The sequence below is a fragment of the Zea mays genome, chromosome 9 (genome assembly GCF_902167145.1).
Source record: "Zea mays cultivar B73 chromosome 9, Zm-B73-REFERENCE-NAM-5.0, whole genome shotgun sequence".
Taxonomy (NCBI): domain Eukaryota; kingdom Viridiplantae; phylum Streptophyta; class Magnoliopsida; order Poales; family Poaceae; genus Zea; species Zea mays.
In genome coordinates, this window is record NC_050104.1 from 96,735,403 (window position 1) to 96,751,054 (window position 15,652).

At 45.9% G+C, this 15,652-nt stretch overlaps 2 protein-coding genes across 2 annotated transcripts; both read left to right on the forward strand.

The window, feature by feature from the left end:
• The first annotated feature begins 553 nt into the window (after window positions 1–553).
• On the forward strand, window positions 554–7,531 carry LOC100273945 (26S proteasome regulatory subunit 10B homolog A). Its single transcript, XM_008661540.3, has 10 exons — window positions 554–996; window positions 1,909–2,028; window positions 2,245–2,381; window positions 4,124–4,285; window positions 4,409–4,495; window positions 4,570–4,656; window positions 5,793–5,930; window positions 6,619–6,810; window positions 6,903–7,001; window positions 7,096–7,531. The coding sequence occupies exons 1-10, from the start codon at window positions 750–752 to the stop codon at window positions 7,168–7,170; spliced, it is 1,344 nt and encodes a 447-aa protein (XP_008659762.1). The 5' UTR covers window positions 554–749; the 3' UTR covers window positions 7,171–7,531.
• Window positions 7,532–10,072: 2,541 nt separating this feature from the next.
• On the forward strand, window positions 10,073–15,365 carry LOC103638703 (C2 and GRAM domain-containing protein). The gene is made up of 9 exons (XM_008661542.2): window positions 10,073–11,116; window positions 11,260–12,651; window positions 12,753–12,935; window positions 13,025–13,296; window positions 13,395–13,511; window positions 13,595–13,854; window positions 13,942–14,107; window positions 14,210–14,482; window positions 14,570–15,365. The coding sequence occupies exons 1-9, from the start codon at window positions 10,618–10,620 to the stop codon at window positions 14,801–14,803; spliced, it is 3,396 nt and encodes a 1,131-aa protein (XP_008659764.1). The 5' UTR covers window positions 10,073–10,617; the 3' UTR covers window positions 14,804–15,365.
• The last annotated feature ends 287 nt before the right edge of the window (window positions 15,366–15,652 follow it).

Below are 15,652 nucleotides of genomic sequence, written 5' to 3' on the forward strand. Positions count from 1 at the left end.
AGGGTTTGCAGGCATGAAACTTTACATGAATACAACAAACACTTAGCAAAATTTCATCTATTTAATAAATTATATAACTTTTTTATATCTCTATTTTTAAAACATAATTTTTATTGGAAACTAATAAATTAAATTTGGTTAGTTTTAGATGATGGAATTTGGATGTTACAGTTTCCTTAACAGGGATGGCAACACGAAAATCCCCCAAAAATTCCTCATCGAATTTTTCCATCCCGGTGACGAAAAAAATTACCCGTGGGGATCCCCATAAAAGTTTGCTGGGACATTTCTTCCCTATCATTATGTGTATATCAAATTGAACAAATTTGTACAACGAGTGATCTCTTGACAAGATAAGTATTTATTTTATCATTAACTATTACATGAAAATATTATTGTATGTAAGTTTAATAGGTCCCCGCGGGAAATAGGACGTCAAAGGAGATTTTTTTCACCATTTACATTTCCATGGGGGAGAAACTTTTCTCCCATCCTCAATATAGAAATTCCCCGCGAGGAATCAGGAATCTAGACATTGCCATCTCTATTCCTGAAAGAAAATTTTGGGCTGCTCGCTCTTTGGGGTGACACTAACTTATATGGGCCGGGCCTGAGTAATCCTTCCGAGCAATGTCCGGAAAAAGCCCACAGACGACCTAGCCTGGCACTTGGCAGGCCCCCAGCAGAAGGGCTCGAAATCCGACCAGGAGGCAGAAGGGTCCCAATTTACATAAGGAATTATTTAATTTATGAAAAATTCCGCTTTACATTTCTTGCGAGAGAAGAAGCAAAGCCTGTGTTCTGCTTCTGCATTCTGGAAAAACAGGGTCCACCTCCGTAAAAAAAAAAAGAAAGCCTCGCGCCGCCGCCGCCGCCGAGGAAGGTTGAGGAAGAGGATGGCCGAGGGCGGGGAAGAAGCCCGCCGCCGTGCTGCGATCGCCGAGTACCGCAAGAAGCTCCTCACCTGCCGGGAGCTCGAGGCGCGGGTCAAAACTGGTAACACTCCACTGCCGCATCCTCTTCCGCCCGTCTACCCGTGCGTGGATGTCATCGTCGGTCTCTGGGGTTCAGTGTCTTGGCGTTTGCGAGCGGCGATCGCGGATGGGGGGATCTGGATTTTACGGTACTACGGCGGCGGGGTAGGGTTTTGGCTGCCCCAATTTGGGTTTGGCGGGTGTGGCGTATTTTCGGCGGTTCAGCCTTAGAGTTTTTACGTTGGATAGGTTCTCGTGTAGGGTGGGTTTTATAAGTCAGAAATTTTGGATGCAAGCGCATGGTTTCCACTTTTCGGTTAGCTTGCATTTAGTTAGTGGCCGTTGACCATTCTGTAAATGGCTGCGGGTGTTGTCCGGACCTGCTGAGGATATACGTATATTTGGAGTTCAATTTTGAGTTAATGTTTTTGGGGGAAATAAGAGTTGTTACCTCCACTAATTGAGATTCTACGTAGTCACTCTACCTTTCATGCTAGAGTCCTATATTCGTGTTGTTTATTGTGTGGCATGTCAGATTGGTTATTTGGTTATAGTTGCACATAACCTTTTGGTAATAATATGAGAGCAACTCCATTCAGCATTTGGGATAGTAAACTAGTTTTGGAGGAAGTTTATGAATATGGGCCAATGTGACTTCAAATGGTGTACCAAAATACTAGATTTATTGTGCCCGAGTGATATATTCTGTGCACCTGTAAGTGTGGTGCTGTTGACGTGCCGTTCCTCAATGCTCCATAGCGGGTGGTCCCTCTTGTGATTGATTCTCTTATGCTTATACTATTTACATCAATGTTACAGGTTTTGTTATGCTCATAACTGATAGATGCGATAGCAAACATTTTTGTACTCATAGCATATACCTGATACTTTTGTTATCTTGATTTTTGTGATGAACTTGTGTATCTGGACTCAGGGAGGGAGAATCTAAAAAATGCAAAGAAAAACTTGGAAAAAACTGAAGAGGATCTAAAATCACTGCAAAGTGTTGGTCAAATTATCGGTGAAGTGCTTCGACCTTTGGACAAGGAACGATGTAAGTAAAAAAAATCCTTATGTTTGTCTCAAAATTTGTTAGTACGAATAATGAAACACTGATGAATTATTTATGTGATCTTTAATTGCGTATTCTTTTTCCTAGAAGTTTACAAACATGAACTTTTATTACGTCATGCTAAAGACTTGTTACTTCTCAACTGATTAATAATGTACCTAGTTTTATCAAAGTAACTGAAACATGTCTTTTTCGAAGTTATTGTCAAGGCTAGCAGCGGACCACGTTATGTTGTTGCCTGCCGAAGTAAAGTTGACAAAGAAAAGTTGATTGCTGGTACACGAGTTGTTCTTGACATGACAACACTTACCATTATGCGCATTCTGCCACGTGAGGTATATGTTTGTTACATATTATTCTGCTTATGTGTTCGTGTCCATTTGATTACTTTTGAAATTAAGCCTCTGTGATCGCTATCTATTTACAAACTTAGTAGTTTAAACCAGTCATAGGATTTAGGGTTGATTAGGTTGATGGATTTGTGGTGGGTGACCGAGTTCCCTTTGTGTGGAGACAGGAAGCGGTCAGGATGGGTAGACTAGAGGAAGGGGTAGGGCTACCTAGGTGGGCAATGGATTTCATGGTTCATTATTACAGCAGCCCAGTTTATCTTTCCTTCCATTTTTAGACACCTGCGTCCATGGTTCATGAGGCATCGTTAGTTGTCACCTAGGCGACAATGTGTGCTTTGGGTGTTGGACGTCGGGGTCGCCACGACCTCCACGCATATGGTGTCCGCCTTCCACAATTAGGCATTGCCTAGGCATGGAATGGTGTTGGGCGGACACCTATAAGACTGCGGATGCCAGACACAGATCTGTGTGTGTGTGCAGTTGCGGACCCAGCTGCTACGCTTAGGGTGTGCCAGGAAAAATATCAAAAAAAGAAACAAAAAATAGAGATCAACAAGACTCGAACCTTGACTGCCAAGTTCAAAAAATAGTAGTTACACCACTACGCTAACTAACCTTATATGATCTTAGGGTGTGCCATGGCCTATATGGACCACCCACTGGGTCCGCCCCTGTGTGTGTGTGGAAGGGGGGGGGGGTTTGGTGGGAATCGACTGCACCATAATGGAAGAGAGTGGAAAAGTGTGTGGGTACAGAGAGAGGAAGAGAGGAAAAGAGAAGGCGGATGGCGGGCCTGGAGGTCGTAGCGGCGGCGGCTGGCAGCCACTGCATCTCCGCTAGGCTGTTTCTCTGGGTTAAATCTGCTTGCTCGAGTTCCTTTCACCGCCAGCCATCCATAGCTGCCACCCGCCGGCCTCAGTGCCGGACCGGACACCGTCGAGCGTCTGCACCGCACCTGCCTGCTCGCTTCGAGTCTTTACTGCTGTCACCCGTTCCCATCTGGCTGTCTACCTGGTAAGTGCGTACATTCCTGCTGCCTCCTCTGTTCTAGCCCCAAAATCTCCTAGCCCCCTGCCGTCTCCTCTGTTCTGGCCCTCCAAATCTCCTAGGCCCCTGCGGCCTCCTCTGTTCTGGTATTCCAAATCTCCTAGCCACCTGCCACTTTTTATGGTTATTTACTCTGCCATTGCTCTTGCACTACTACTCGCTCTGAACATTGTATGCTGTTTTTTTATATATATTGGCCTGTTACATAGTCACATACGGGGTACACACAAAGCACAATGATCTTTCTTTGATTAGTATAATATCTGCTTGGGTTCTTCCTTTGGTTAGTATGATACACATTGATTAGTAGTGCTCTCCTAGTTGTACTAGTATGTGCAGGCTTAAGAAGGACAAATAATGATGTATGTGCTGCACTAGTATCTAAAATTCTAGCTTACACTATGCCTTTATGGTATAAACGCCTAGGTGTTGTGAGCGGGGTAGGGCACCGCACCTCACTTCACCGCCTCAAAAGGACAAAAACCATGCCTGCGTCCCTCAATTGTGACCTGGTAGTGCTGTATTTTTATAGCAGCCCAGATTTCCTTTCCTTCTTTTTTAGACACCTGCATCCCTCAATCGCAACCTGATCGACTTGTATTTAGTTACTATATATGAATTGGACATTATTAATCCTTGATGCAATAAGCAATATTGTTCTTATTCCTACTTCTCAGGTCGACCCTGTGGTTTACAACATGCTACATGAAGATCCTGGCAATGTAAGTTACTCAGCTGTAGGTGGGTTGTCAGATCAAATAAGGGAACTCAGAGAATCCATTGAATTACCTCTTATGAACCCAGAATTGTTTCTCCGTGTCGGGATTAAACCGCCGAAGGTAAGTTCAAGAAATAAATTTGCTTAGGAATACAAAATCACATAGTTAGCTCAAAGCCTCAAATTAATGGCTGCCCATTTTAATGATCTTGGGGTGTACCAAATGTTACTTTACTCATTCAAGGGCGTGCTGCTCTACGGTCCACCTGGAACTGGGAAGACGCTCCTAGCTAGAGCCATTGCTAGCAACATTGATGCTAATTTTTTGAAGGTCTGGATATTTTTCTAGTAACTTATAACATATATTAAGCATATGTTTATTCACTGATGTCACCTTTTAAACAGGTGGTGTCAAGTGCTATCATTGATAAATACATTGGTGAAAGTGCACGCTTAATTCGTGAAATGTTTAACTATGCACGTGAGCATCAGGTAAGCTTTGTTTTATTTTGTTATCTGTGTATGTATACCTAGCTATTCTGATTTATTTATTTATTTATATAAAGCACTAGTTTTCACGGTTTTCACTGTCGTCATGCTCCCCCACGTTTAAATGGTAAAAAGCTAAAATTACGCACAAATGGGCATGCTTATCAAGGACGTGAAGCGTCGCCTTAGTGTCGCTTAGGCACTAAAGCGTTCATGGATTGCTTTAGGGCATAAGACGTCCACTGCGGCGGAGTGTCGTCGGATCGACGCCTTGGGGGCGAGCGGCGGTGAGAAGGGCACGGTGGCATGGCGAGCAGGGCACGTCCTTGGCGGCGTGCGTGGTCTGCTCCCTGCCTCCCTCTCAGGCAGTGGTGGCGCGGCCGAGCGCGCAGGTCACGGTGGGGCGGGGCGGCCCGCAGGGAGAAAGAGGAGAGCTGCAGGGAGGGAGGAGTGCTATGGGGAGGGAGAGGGAGGGGACGGAGAAGGAACTGGCGGTTGAAAGGGCTGCAGGCTGTACCCCTGTAGCTGCTGGTGGCTGGGAGATAGATAACCCTAAAATTGTTGGGCTGGGCTGACTGCTGGTGGACTTCTTTCTTTTTTTCTTTTTTGTTTCTCTCTTCTACCAGGCTTAACTTGCCTTACCGCCTTAATAACTATGCAAATGGGTATTCGAACCATGTTTGTTGGCTCCAAACCCACATTCACACCCACCTTGCAACAAAACACACATGTCTTCGCTTTTATACTCTATATTTACAAATGAAAACCATGGCAACTTACGGGCATTTTGCTAGTATTTATTTATTTTGGAGGAAGATGTCTGTAGCATAAGCTATCCTTTTTCTCCATGGCTATATAGTTTGCCTATGAACTATGACATAAATATAAACAGTCCATTCAATAGTAAAGGTTGAAGAAGTAAGCAACTAGTGCAGGGCATGTCCAACTCTAAATGTACATCGCCAAGAATAAATAGACACAACCTTTTGCATTTTAGTTAGCACGCAGACTTGTTTAGTTGGAAAAAAAAGAAATATGCACACCCGTGGCCCGTGCATAATTTCTTTTAATTGAAGTGCATAATCCGTGTATATGTCATTGCTATAAAATGTTGTCTTTGGTTTTATCTTGTTGCCTAGCCATGCATCATTTTCATGGATGAAATTGATGCCATTGGTGGCCGAAGATTTAGTGAGGGCACAAGTGCAGATCGTGAGATTCAGAGGACATTGATGGAGCTTCTAAATCAGTTAGATGGATTCGATGAGCTTGGGAAGGTATGCCTTTTCTGTGCTAATGATATTAAAATGTTTTTTCATATTAATTGTCTGCTGTTCTGAGGACTGTCAGTGCTGAAGGCGCCTTTTGGTGTAGGGCTGGTGCAAGAAAGTTCCATCAGCTCTTGGTCAGGGCTTCGGCCTTGGATGTTTAGGTGTTCCTTTTGTCGATCATTTTGTTTTTTAGTGTGGGGTTTAGTGTTGGGGTATTTGCTGTTCTTGTACTCGGGACAGGTCTAACCTGTCTGTCCCCATTGTTTCTTTTTTACCTTATATGAAATGACACGCAGCTCTCCTGCGTAGTTCAAAAAAAAATTGTCCGAAAAAAATTGTCCGCTGTTCATTTCTTAGGACCAGTACGTAGTGACATGAAAGTTTTTTTCTAAATTATACACCAAGTGCTGTAGATCCATATTGCATTTGCTTGATGCAAAATCAGTTCACAATTTGTGACAAGAGAATAATTATTTTTTTTATTCCAGTCAATCTTCTGCCCTCATACAGTACACAATCAATCATTTGCCACATTGTATTTTTTGCCGACACAGTGATGCTGTAATTTTGGTGTACAAAGCTAGAGACTATAAAGATGATGCTGGTTGTTCGGTTGTTCCTTACAGCTTGTCCTAATATTTTCAGTGCTGTGTACTTGCGTAGTGTGTCACAAAAAACGTTCTTGTTTATATAGGTGAAAATGATCATGGCAACCAACCGGCCTGATGTTTTGGATCCTGCACTCCTTCGACCTGGTCGGTTGGACAGGAAGATCGAGATCCCACTGCCGAATGAACAAGGGAGGATGGAGGTCCTCAAGATTCATGCAGCTGGCATCGCAAAGCATGGGGAGATTGACTATGAAGCTGTAGTCAAACTAGCTGAGGTGAGCCAGTCTTTAGTCAATCTAGCTATGTAAATTCCTTAACATGATTTTGAGCTATCTCCTGAACCCTAACTATTGCAATAATATTACAGGGCTTCAATGGAGCCGATATGCGCAACTTGTGCACAGAAGCCGGCATGGCTGCTATCCGAGCGGAGCGTGACTATGTCATTCACGAGGACTTCATGAAGGTGCGATTGCATACCCTAGTTTTCTTGTACTAGATGGAGCTTGCTTGGTGCTAACTGTGCCCGGCCCCCTTCCCTTTGTGATGAAATTGTTCAGGCTGTGCGCAAGCTGAATGATGCCAAGAAGCTCGAGTCCAGTGCGCACTACAGTGCTGACTTCGGCAAGGATTGAACGGGGTATCAGTGTATCACCTGATCCGGAGCTGTTCTGATCATATTGCAAACTGTGTTAGGCTGTATTCATCTTATCCTGGATGGAAGAACTCTCATCCAGACGCCCTGGGAGCAAGAGCAAGCAAACTCTTGATTTTTCTAAATTCTATCTGATATCTGATAGATTCCAGGATGGTTGTGGAGGGAAATTTGGCAGTTGGATAGATTCCAGGATGGATGTGGAGGGACATCTGGCAGTTGGGTCATGGATGTAGTCTGTAGACGTCCAAATTCATGTGAAGCTCTTGTTCTTGCTTTTTATCTCTCAATACAGGGTGCGTTCTTTTGCTTATGGTATGGATACATACTCCTTTACATTATTTTAGGATATGAAAAAAAAATCAAAGAAGGCTATTTTTAATATATATTATTATATTATCATAGTAGTTTATAAAATTAGAAAGAATTCATCTGAAAAATCTATAGAGGACTAACAATACTTTAATGGTTATATATACAGATATACCTCATCGCTTATATGTGGGTAATTAATGGATTCAGACAATATTTAATATATGTAATATAGTTTATATATTAAGAGCCATGTGCTTCCAATAATTAGAGGAAATCCAGGTCGGATGGTGCAATTCGGTCGAGCCGGACCAAGTCCGGACGTCTATAAAACAAGACCCAGAGTGCTAGGGTTTAGTTTTTCATGCCCCATCCCGATTCATTAGCGACGACGCGTGCAACGATGGCGGTTGCCTGAGAGCGTGCGTGGCGGTGGATCCTCAGCTGGTGGCTGCGGTGGTCGCGGCTCCTTGACCTCGACGCGTGGTGGCAGCGGTTCCTCGATCCGGAGTAGTGGCGGCGGTTCCCAGGTCGGTGGGGGTGGCTCCTCGATCCAGAGGGCGAGCGGCAGCGAGACCCTTATGCGGGCAAGCGGCGGCGTCCCCGTGGCCCCGAGGCGACGACACTTTCAAGGCCGACGAGCAAGCGGCGCCCCTCGGCGTGCGAGTAACGACGACGGCGCACAAGGCATGAGGTTCGAGCGGCGTCACGGAAGGCGCGAAGTGCGCGCAGCGATGACCGCGCGTGACATCCTCCGATCCGGCGCAGTTCGGGCGGCCCGAGTGACGACCTACATCTGTGCTTGTGTCGTCGATGACGTCCTCCAGCCACTACCTCCTCCCATTCGTGTTTTCTTTTCGATTATTGTGTTTTATGCCTACCACATGTATTATTTACGCTAAAACTATATGATTTTATGCTTGAACACATAGTTTGTATATCAGTTTACTACATGCACATTGGAAAGACAATTCCTTGATTTATGCTGTTCATAATTACCATAAAAAATCAAATCATTTATGTTCGTAAATGCTAGATTTGTACGTCTGCCATATAACTATCCCTAATTCCGCTTGTTCGTAACTATCATAAAAAATTAAATCAAATCACTTATGTTCGTAAATGCCAGATTTTTACGTTTGCCATAAAACTGACCCTAATTTCCGCTGGCGTTCTTAGTTGGACCGATATATTATGCTACACAGTGTAATTATTTATAAGACGTTGTATAAGAATCTATGCTCTCTGTGACTCATGTCATCCAATTTTTAGCGGGTGAACTAGAAAGAAAAATATAATCCAAAATTTGCGTGCATGAAATGGGAACTCCCAGGAGTCATGTTTTTCGAATCTGACATAAAAATAGAACCGTAATAACAACCTACTAGAGCTATCAACCTTTCACATTGGCTCGGTATTTACGCTTATAACTGAGGGGTTTTATGCTCAAAACTTAAGGTTTTTAAGCTCGAACCTGAAGATGCATCCACCAGTGAACAATATACTAGATTTTTTACGAAGTGTACCACATTGTATAAATACTTACATCATGTAGCATAATTTGTATAAGTATATATCATAAATAGGTCTAACGAGCCTAGTTGCATGTTTGTTGGAGCTATCCTATATTTATGGAGGAAATAAAGCATTTAAATAAGTTTTTTTGTTTTCATGCATGTCAATCGATTTTCTTTCATCGTAAATCTTGCCATCCTAAATTTGTGCGTATGCAGCAGGAAACAAATTTTTACGCAGTGTACCGAATTGCATAAATATCTACACCGTATAGTATAATTAGTATAAGTATATATCATAAACTAGTTCTAACGAGTTTAGAGGCATTGCTATTGGAGGGATCCTATATTTACGAAGGAAATAAAACATTAAATACGATTTTTTGTTTCTATGCATGCCAATTCATTTCCTTTCATTGCACATTCTTTCCATCATAAATTTGTGCGCATGCAGCGGGTAACAGATTTTTACGTAGTATACCGAATTGCATAATTATCTACACAGTGTAGCATATTTAGTATCGATATATATATCATAAAATGGTTCGTACGAGTCTAGCTGCATGGCTGTTGCAGCAATCCTATATTTATGGAGAAAAATAAAACATTTAAAAATAGAAACCACCACACATCTGTTTCATAAATTTACGCGCATGCAAGGGAACGTGTTTGACTCATGCATGTATTTCTTTTTTTACGCGCATAGGCGTGGGGCACCCAACAGCCTGTTTGAGTCGGCGCGCCGGATTGAACCAGGTTGCAGGGGTGGTTGCTGGGCTTACTTTAACTATTGGAAGCCCAGCAGAACTCCTATTATACTTGTCCATATGTAATATATGTATTTTATATATGTGTCTATATTCATTATTACTATCTATTTAAATATAGATATAAAACTAAAAGCTAAAAGAAATACTACTATTCTACTGTAAAAATAGAAAGATATCTCTCTGTATAAAAGCAGGGAACCTCTTGCTGATCCCTAGAATATCACTTGGAAGCGCCTGCCACGTGGGTACCTTGCTTCACACCTATGTCTTGGAGCGTCTGCCAAGGGGGATAGCTTGCTTCCCACCTATGTCTTCGGAGTCGGAGCGCCTGCTGTCACGTGGATAGCTTGCACCCGTTTCTTCTGAGCGCGCTTCCCACTGAGGCCTGATATGGCTGGTTTTTGGCTTTTTGCTTCTTTCTTGATATGAAAGTGGCCATGTCACGTGGGGGTCGCTTCTTTGATTGGTTTGGTTCATTCGTCTTCAGTTTTTGGCTATGTTTGGAATGTGCCTATGTTGGTAACCTGAACCTGAAGCAGCCCATGCGGCACGGAGCTTGCCCATCCTCGTACATAGGAATCCCAGCGTTTTTTTTTCTCCCTATGCAAATGTTTAGAAACCTGAACATTTTGTCCCCACGCCTATGCCTATGTTTAGAAACCTGAAACAGCCCAGCCCATGCTGCACGAACCACAGCGGGGGAGGAAGCAATAGCTCAAAACCGTCCAACCTCTCTCCCGCTCTTTCTTGATCGATTCGCTCTATCACCGTCGCTCTTCCTTGACCGATCCGTTCATCACCGCCGCCGGCCGGGACCCTCGCATCGCATGCATGACCAAGTCGGCGGCGAGGAGCGCGTCGACGGTGTCGGAGGCGGCGGCCGCCGCCGCGGCGATGTCGCTCCCGTCCATGACGAAACCGGGGAGGAACAGCACTACGTCCGTGGAGGCGGCGACGGAGAGCGCGCTGCGGGTTACGCCGATGAAGCTGCTGGTGCGCGTGGTGGAGGCGCGTGGCCTCCCCGCCGTGCACCTCAACGGCTCCAGCGACCCCTTCGTGAAGCTCAAGCTGGGCAAGCGGCGCGCCAAGACGGCCGTGGTGAAGCGCAGCCTGTCGCCCGCCTGGGACGAGGAGTTCAGCTTCCTCGTGGGCAACGTCGCCGAGGAGCTGGTCGTGTCCGTGCTCAACGAGGACAAGTACTTTAGCAACGACCTGCTGGGTCAGGTCCGCCTGCCGCTGTCCCAGGTCATGGAGACCGACGACCTCTCCCTCGGCACCCAGTGGTACCAGCTCCAGCCCAAGAGCAAAAAGTCCAAGAAGAAATGCCGCGGTATCATCGCAGTTGCGCGCTTTCTCAACCTCTCCTTCTTTCTTCCCGCAACATTATCCACGTGGAGTGGAGTACGATGCAAATCAAATACTAGTGATTTTTCGTCTTGATCCATGACCTAGATTTGCTTGCTAAATTTTCAGGAGAAGTTTGTCTGCACGTATCGTTGTCCACAAGAACCCACGTATCCGAAGAATCACAGAGCGTTCCCCATCCTGCATCAGACGACCTGGCGTCCAGTTCAGACAGCACCATCGAGCACAAAACGCTGTCGACAACATATAGCTGCATCGACCTATCAGCCGTCCCCAGCATCGAACGAGCGTCTCGCAGCAGCTTCGAGCGATTCCCTTCCAGCATTCTGGAGCAGCCAGACCGGAGCAGCGTGGAGGACTTAGCAGCCCCTGACCCTGGTGGACCAGCAGCAGCCGCAGACACCGACGCGATGCCAACCCCGTCGTCAGTGGTGGAGGTCCTGTCCCGCTACTTCTTCAGGAAACCCGAGAACGCCACCGTGCAGCAGGTGCAGCATTCTGTCGCATCGGACACCACCGACCATCCAGTCGTCGACCGTCAGCTGCAAGAGCCAAACGCGAGCTCATCAGAAGACCGTGAGATCCCCGAGAGAGTCACGGTACCTGAGCCAAGCCTCGACGAGCTGCTCAAAGTCATGGAGTCAAAAGACCAAGGCAGCGAAATGCCGGCCGCCTTGCCTGGTGGCACGCTGGTCGACGAGTCCTACGTCGCCGCTCCCACCGAGCTCAACTCTCTCCTGTTCTCGGCGAGCTCAGACTTCTGGCCAGCAGTGGCGGAGCTCCAAGGAACGAGCGGGTTCCAGATCGAGCCGTGGAAGCTCGACAGCAGCGAGAGCTTCGTGCAGAGGACACTGAGCTACACGAAGGCCGCAAGCAAGCTGGTGAAGGCCGTGAAAGCCACGGAAGAGCAGAAGTACCTGAAAGCGGCCGGGAACTCGTACGCGGTGTTCTCCGTCGTCAGCACTCCCGACGTCCCCTGCGGGAACTGCTTCAAGGTGGAGATACTGTACTGCGTCACGCCGGGTCCCCAGCTCCCGTCCGAAGAGCAGACGTGCCACCTCACCGTGAGCTGGAGGGTGAACTTCGTCCAGAGCACGATGATCAAAGGGATGATCGAGAGTGGCGCCAAGCAAGGCATGGCCGAAGGTTTCGCCCAGTTCTCCGAGGTGCTGTCCCAGAAGCTCAAGACGGCCGAGCTTGACGACGCCAACTCCAACAAGGAGAAGATTCTGGCTTCGCTGCACGCGCAGAAGGAATCGTGCTGGCGGCTGGTCGTCCGCTTCCTCGGGAACTTCACGTTCATTTTCTCCGTCGCCATAGCGCTCTACGTCATAGCGCACCTTCATCTGTCCAAGCCCGACGTGATGCACGGGCTCGAGTATTTTGGCCTCGACCTTCCGGACTCCATCGGGGAGGTTGTGGTCTGCGCGGTTTTGATCCTTCAGGGACAGAACATCGTCAAGGTAACACGGCGCTTCTTGAGTGCGTGGAAACAGAGAGGTAATTAACAAGGCCCTTCTTTGTTCTTTATGAAATCGTCCAACTTTAATTGGCTGATGAATATAGCTAGCTGTTTGTATTGACTTGGTTCCCTGTATCAGGCAGTGATCATGGGGTCAAAGCTCACGGGGACGGTTGGCTGTTGACCGTAGCGCTTATAGAAGGCACTGGCATCATAGCTACTGGCTCATCTGACCTCTTTGATATCTACGTTGTTTTCACATGCAATGCCAAGAGGAAAACGAGCTCGATTAAGTTTCAGACGTCCGATCCAAAATGGAACGGTTAGTTAATTACTTTCACCTTTCCCTCTGTTGTCAACTGTGCAGTGATCCAAAATGGAGCTTTTAATTTGATGTTTGCCTTTTTCTAGAGATATTCGAGTTTGATGCCATGGACGATCCTCCGTCAAGGATGGACGTTGCGATCTATGACTCGAGCGGACAGTGCGTCATTGGCCACACAGAAGTCAACTTTCTGAAGAACAATCTGTCAGAACTGACTGACATATGGCTTCCTGTCAGTGGGAAGTGTGACCAAGCGAGCAACCCTAGGCTGCACTTGAGAATATTCTTGAACAACTCGAGGGGCACCGAAGTCGTCATGAACTACCTAGCAAAGATGGGGAAAGAAGTCGGCAAGAAGGTAAGGGATTTACCACAGTTCTTTCTGTGCTGAGAAAGCTGATCGGCGGGCGTACTCCCGTCTTCAGCCGCTCACAGCAGTGTAGGACATGTGTGCAGATAAATTTGCGGTCAGCCCAAACAAACGTTGCATTCCGGAAGCTGTTCGCCCTCCCTCTGGAAGAGTTCCTCATCGACGATTTCACCTGCCATCTCAAACGGAAGATGCCGCTTCAGGTTGATGGTTCGTTTGGCTCCTGCCGGTGTCCAACCCCCCGTTGTGTTGGCACTAAAAACCTGTCCCGTTTCATGTGATGCAGGGCCGCCTCTTTTTCTCCCCGAGAATAGTTGGGTTTTATTCCAACATATTTGGGCACAAGACCAAGTTCTTCTTTCTGTGGGAGGACGTCGACGACATCCAGGTCATCCCTGCTACACTGTCCATCGGTAGCCCGTCTCTGATGATCATCCTTCGGAAGGATAGAGGGTTGGAGGCAAAGCATGGTGCCAAGGGAACAGATCATCATGGAAGGCTCAAGTTTGTTTTCCAATCTTTCGTTTCCTTCAACGATGCTTACAGGTAGATTCAGTTTCTTCCCTGTTTAAAGATCTGATGAGACAAATATGTCTAGAACTGGTACTTAGGCTCTTGACCTCTGTCTCACAGGATAATCACAGCAATCTGGAAAATCCGAGCGCTCAGCCCCGAACAGAAGGGGGAGGCGACTGAAAAAGACGAAGTGAAAGAACTGCTGCCTGAAGAAGCCGGAACCTTGTTCACTAACGCGGACGTTAAAATGTCTGAAATATTCTCATCAGTTCTTTCTGTTGATGTGAGTGCTGCTTTTTTTTTGTTTTTTTTACATTGCAAATGGTGTCGCAAAGCACATAATCCGTTTTGAGCGCCCATAGGAATGAATACCTGCGCCCTGCAGGTCGAGTCCTTGATGGAGATGTTTTCAGGAGGCCCCCTGGAGCACAAGATGATGCAGAAGGCCGGCTGCATAGACTACACTGCCACGCAGTGGGAGCTCGTAGGGTGCAACATACAGCAGCGGCAGACGAGCTACAAGCTCGACAAGAACCTATCTCGGCACGGAGGAGAAGCGGCCACCACCGAGCAGAAGTACAGCTTGGTGAACCAGGATGGCTGGGCCATCGAGAAGGTGATGACCCTCCAAGGTGTTCTGCTCGCAGACCACTTCAATGTAAGGCCCTCCTCCTCCATCCACCACCATCTGTTCTTGGAACTTTTCTTGGACTCGCTTTGAGATATGGTTCGTGTGATCGTACAGCTCCAGATGAAGTACTGTATCACGAACGTACCTTCGAAGCCAAACACCTGTAGTGTGCTGGTTTTGCTGGGGATTGCCTGGTTAAAGAGCACCAAGCAGCAGAAGAAGGTCACCAAGAGCATTATTTCCAATACCTCGAATGGATTGAAGGAACTGTTTGCTGAAGTCGAGAAGGAGCTCACATCAAGCAGCAGTAGCCATCCTAATGTAGCAGCTGGTCCCACTACTGCTTAAATGTTATCAGTATCACATACAAACAATTATTACAGGATTCACATCAAAGCAATTCAGGTACAAGGCTAACATCAGTACAACACCAAAAGATAGATTGGGCATTGCATGAATCACATGCGTATGAAGAAGCCAGAAGAGTGGATAGCTGTTTGTGATCTCTTCCTGTTCTCTTCTGTTCACGGTGTCACCTGCTTCAGCGCTCTTGCACTGCCGGTAGAAAGTCTTACAGAGATGAGAGCTAAAAGGGTTTCAAAGTAAACAGGTTGTTTCAGAAACGCTTCACAGAAAGTGGCGCGCAGAGTAGTGTATGTGCAGCTGACATGTATGTATAGTTAAAAGGAACCTAACTTTCGCTCATAAATGTAAAATAGAAAAAAAGCGGGGGAACTATATATGCAAGATCAAATTCAGGATATGCTTTGCCCGTTCTTTCTGTCAATTTCCTCGATGCATGAGTATGTACAGATAAGCAGGAAATGTTGGTTTAGGAGAATAATGCACTAGCTTTTGAAGGAACATGTCGCGATGGACTTGACAAAGAAATTTGAAATATGATTTTTCAGCTAAGGCTATCTCAAGCTTTTCATCGTTATATTTAAACTCTACTCTACGAACAGTACAATCTATAATGTAAAACAATATTTTGGATGATGATATAGGTGAACTGTTGAAGACGGTCTAATATACATTTCGAAGGGATGCTACATATTTTTTACAAAATTATATTTCAGTTCATGTAACCATATAAATGTGGAAGCTTAAATGCAATACAAATACAAACACTCGTAGACACGCCGATATTTTTATTAAGATATCTATTAAGTGCACAAAATTTTAACCGTCCTCGCC

Bases quoted from the DNA above. Each gene is read 5' to 3' on its own strand.
- LOC100273945 (XM_008661540.3), top strand. From the start codon at position 750: ATGAAAAATTCCGCTTTACATTTCTTGCGAGAGAAGAAGCAAAGCCTG. The intron at 2,029-2,244 runs GTAAGTAAAAAA...TCTTTTTCGAAG, and splicing joins ACCTTTGGACAAGGAACGAT to TTATTGTCAAGGCTAGCAGC. The intron at 4,496-4,569 runs GTCTGGATATTT...CCTTTTAAACAG, and splicing joins TTGATGCTAATTTTTTGAAG to GTGGTGTCAAGTGCTATCAT.
- LOC103638703 (XM_008661542.2), top strand. From the start codon at position 10,618: ATGACCAAGTCGGCGGCGAGGAGCGCGTCGACGGTGTCGGAGGCGGCG. The intron at 13,512-13,594 runs GTTGATGGTTCG...CATGTGATGCAG, and splicing joins AACGGAAGATGCCGCTTCAG to GGCCGCCTCTTTTTCTCCCC. The intron at 14,108-14,209 runs GTGAGTGCTGCT...TGCGCCCTGCAG, and splicing joins CATCAGTTCTTTCTGTTGAT to GTCGAGTCCTTGATGGAGAT.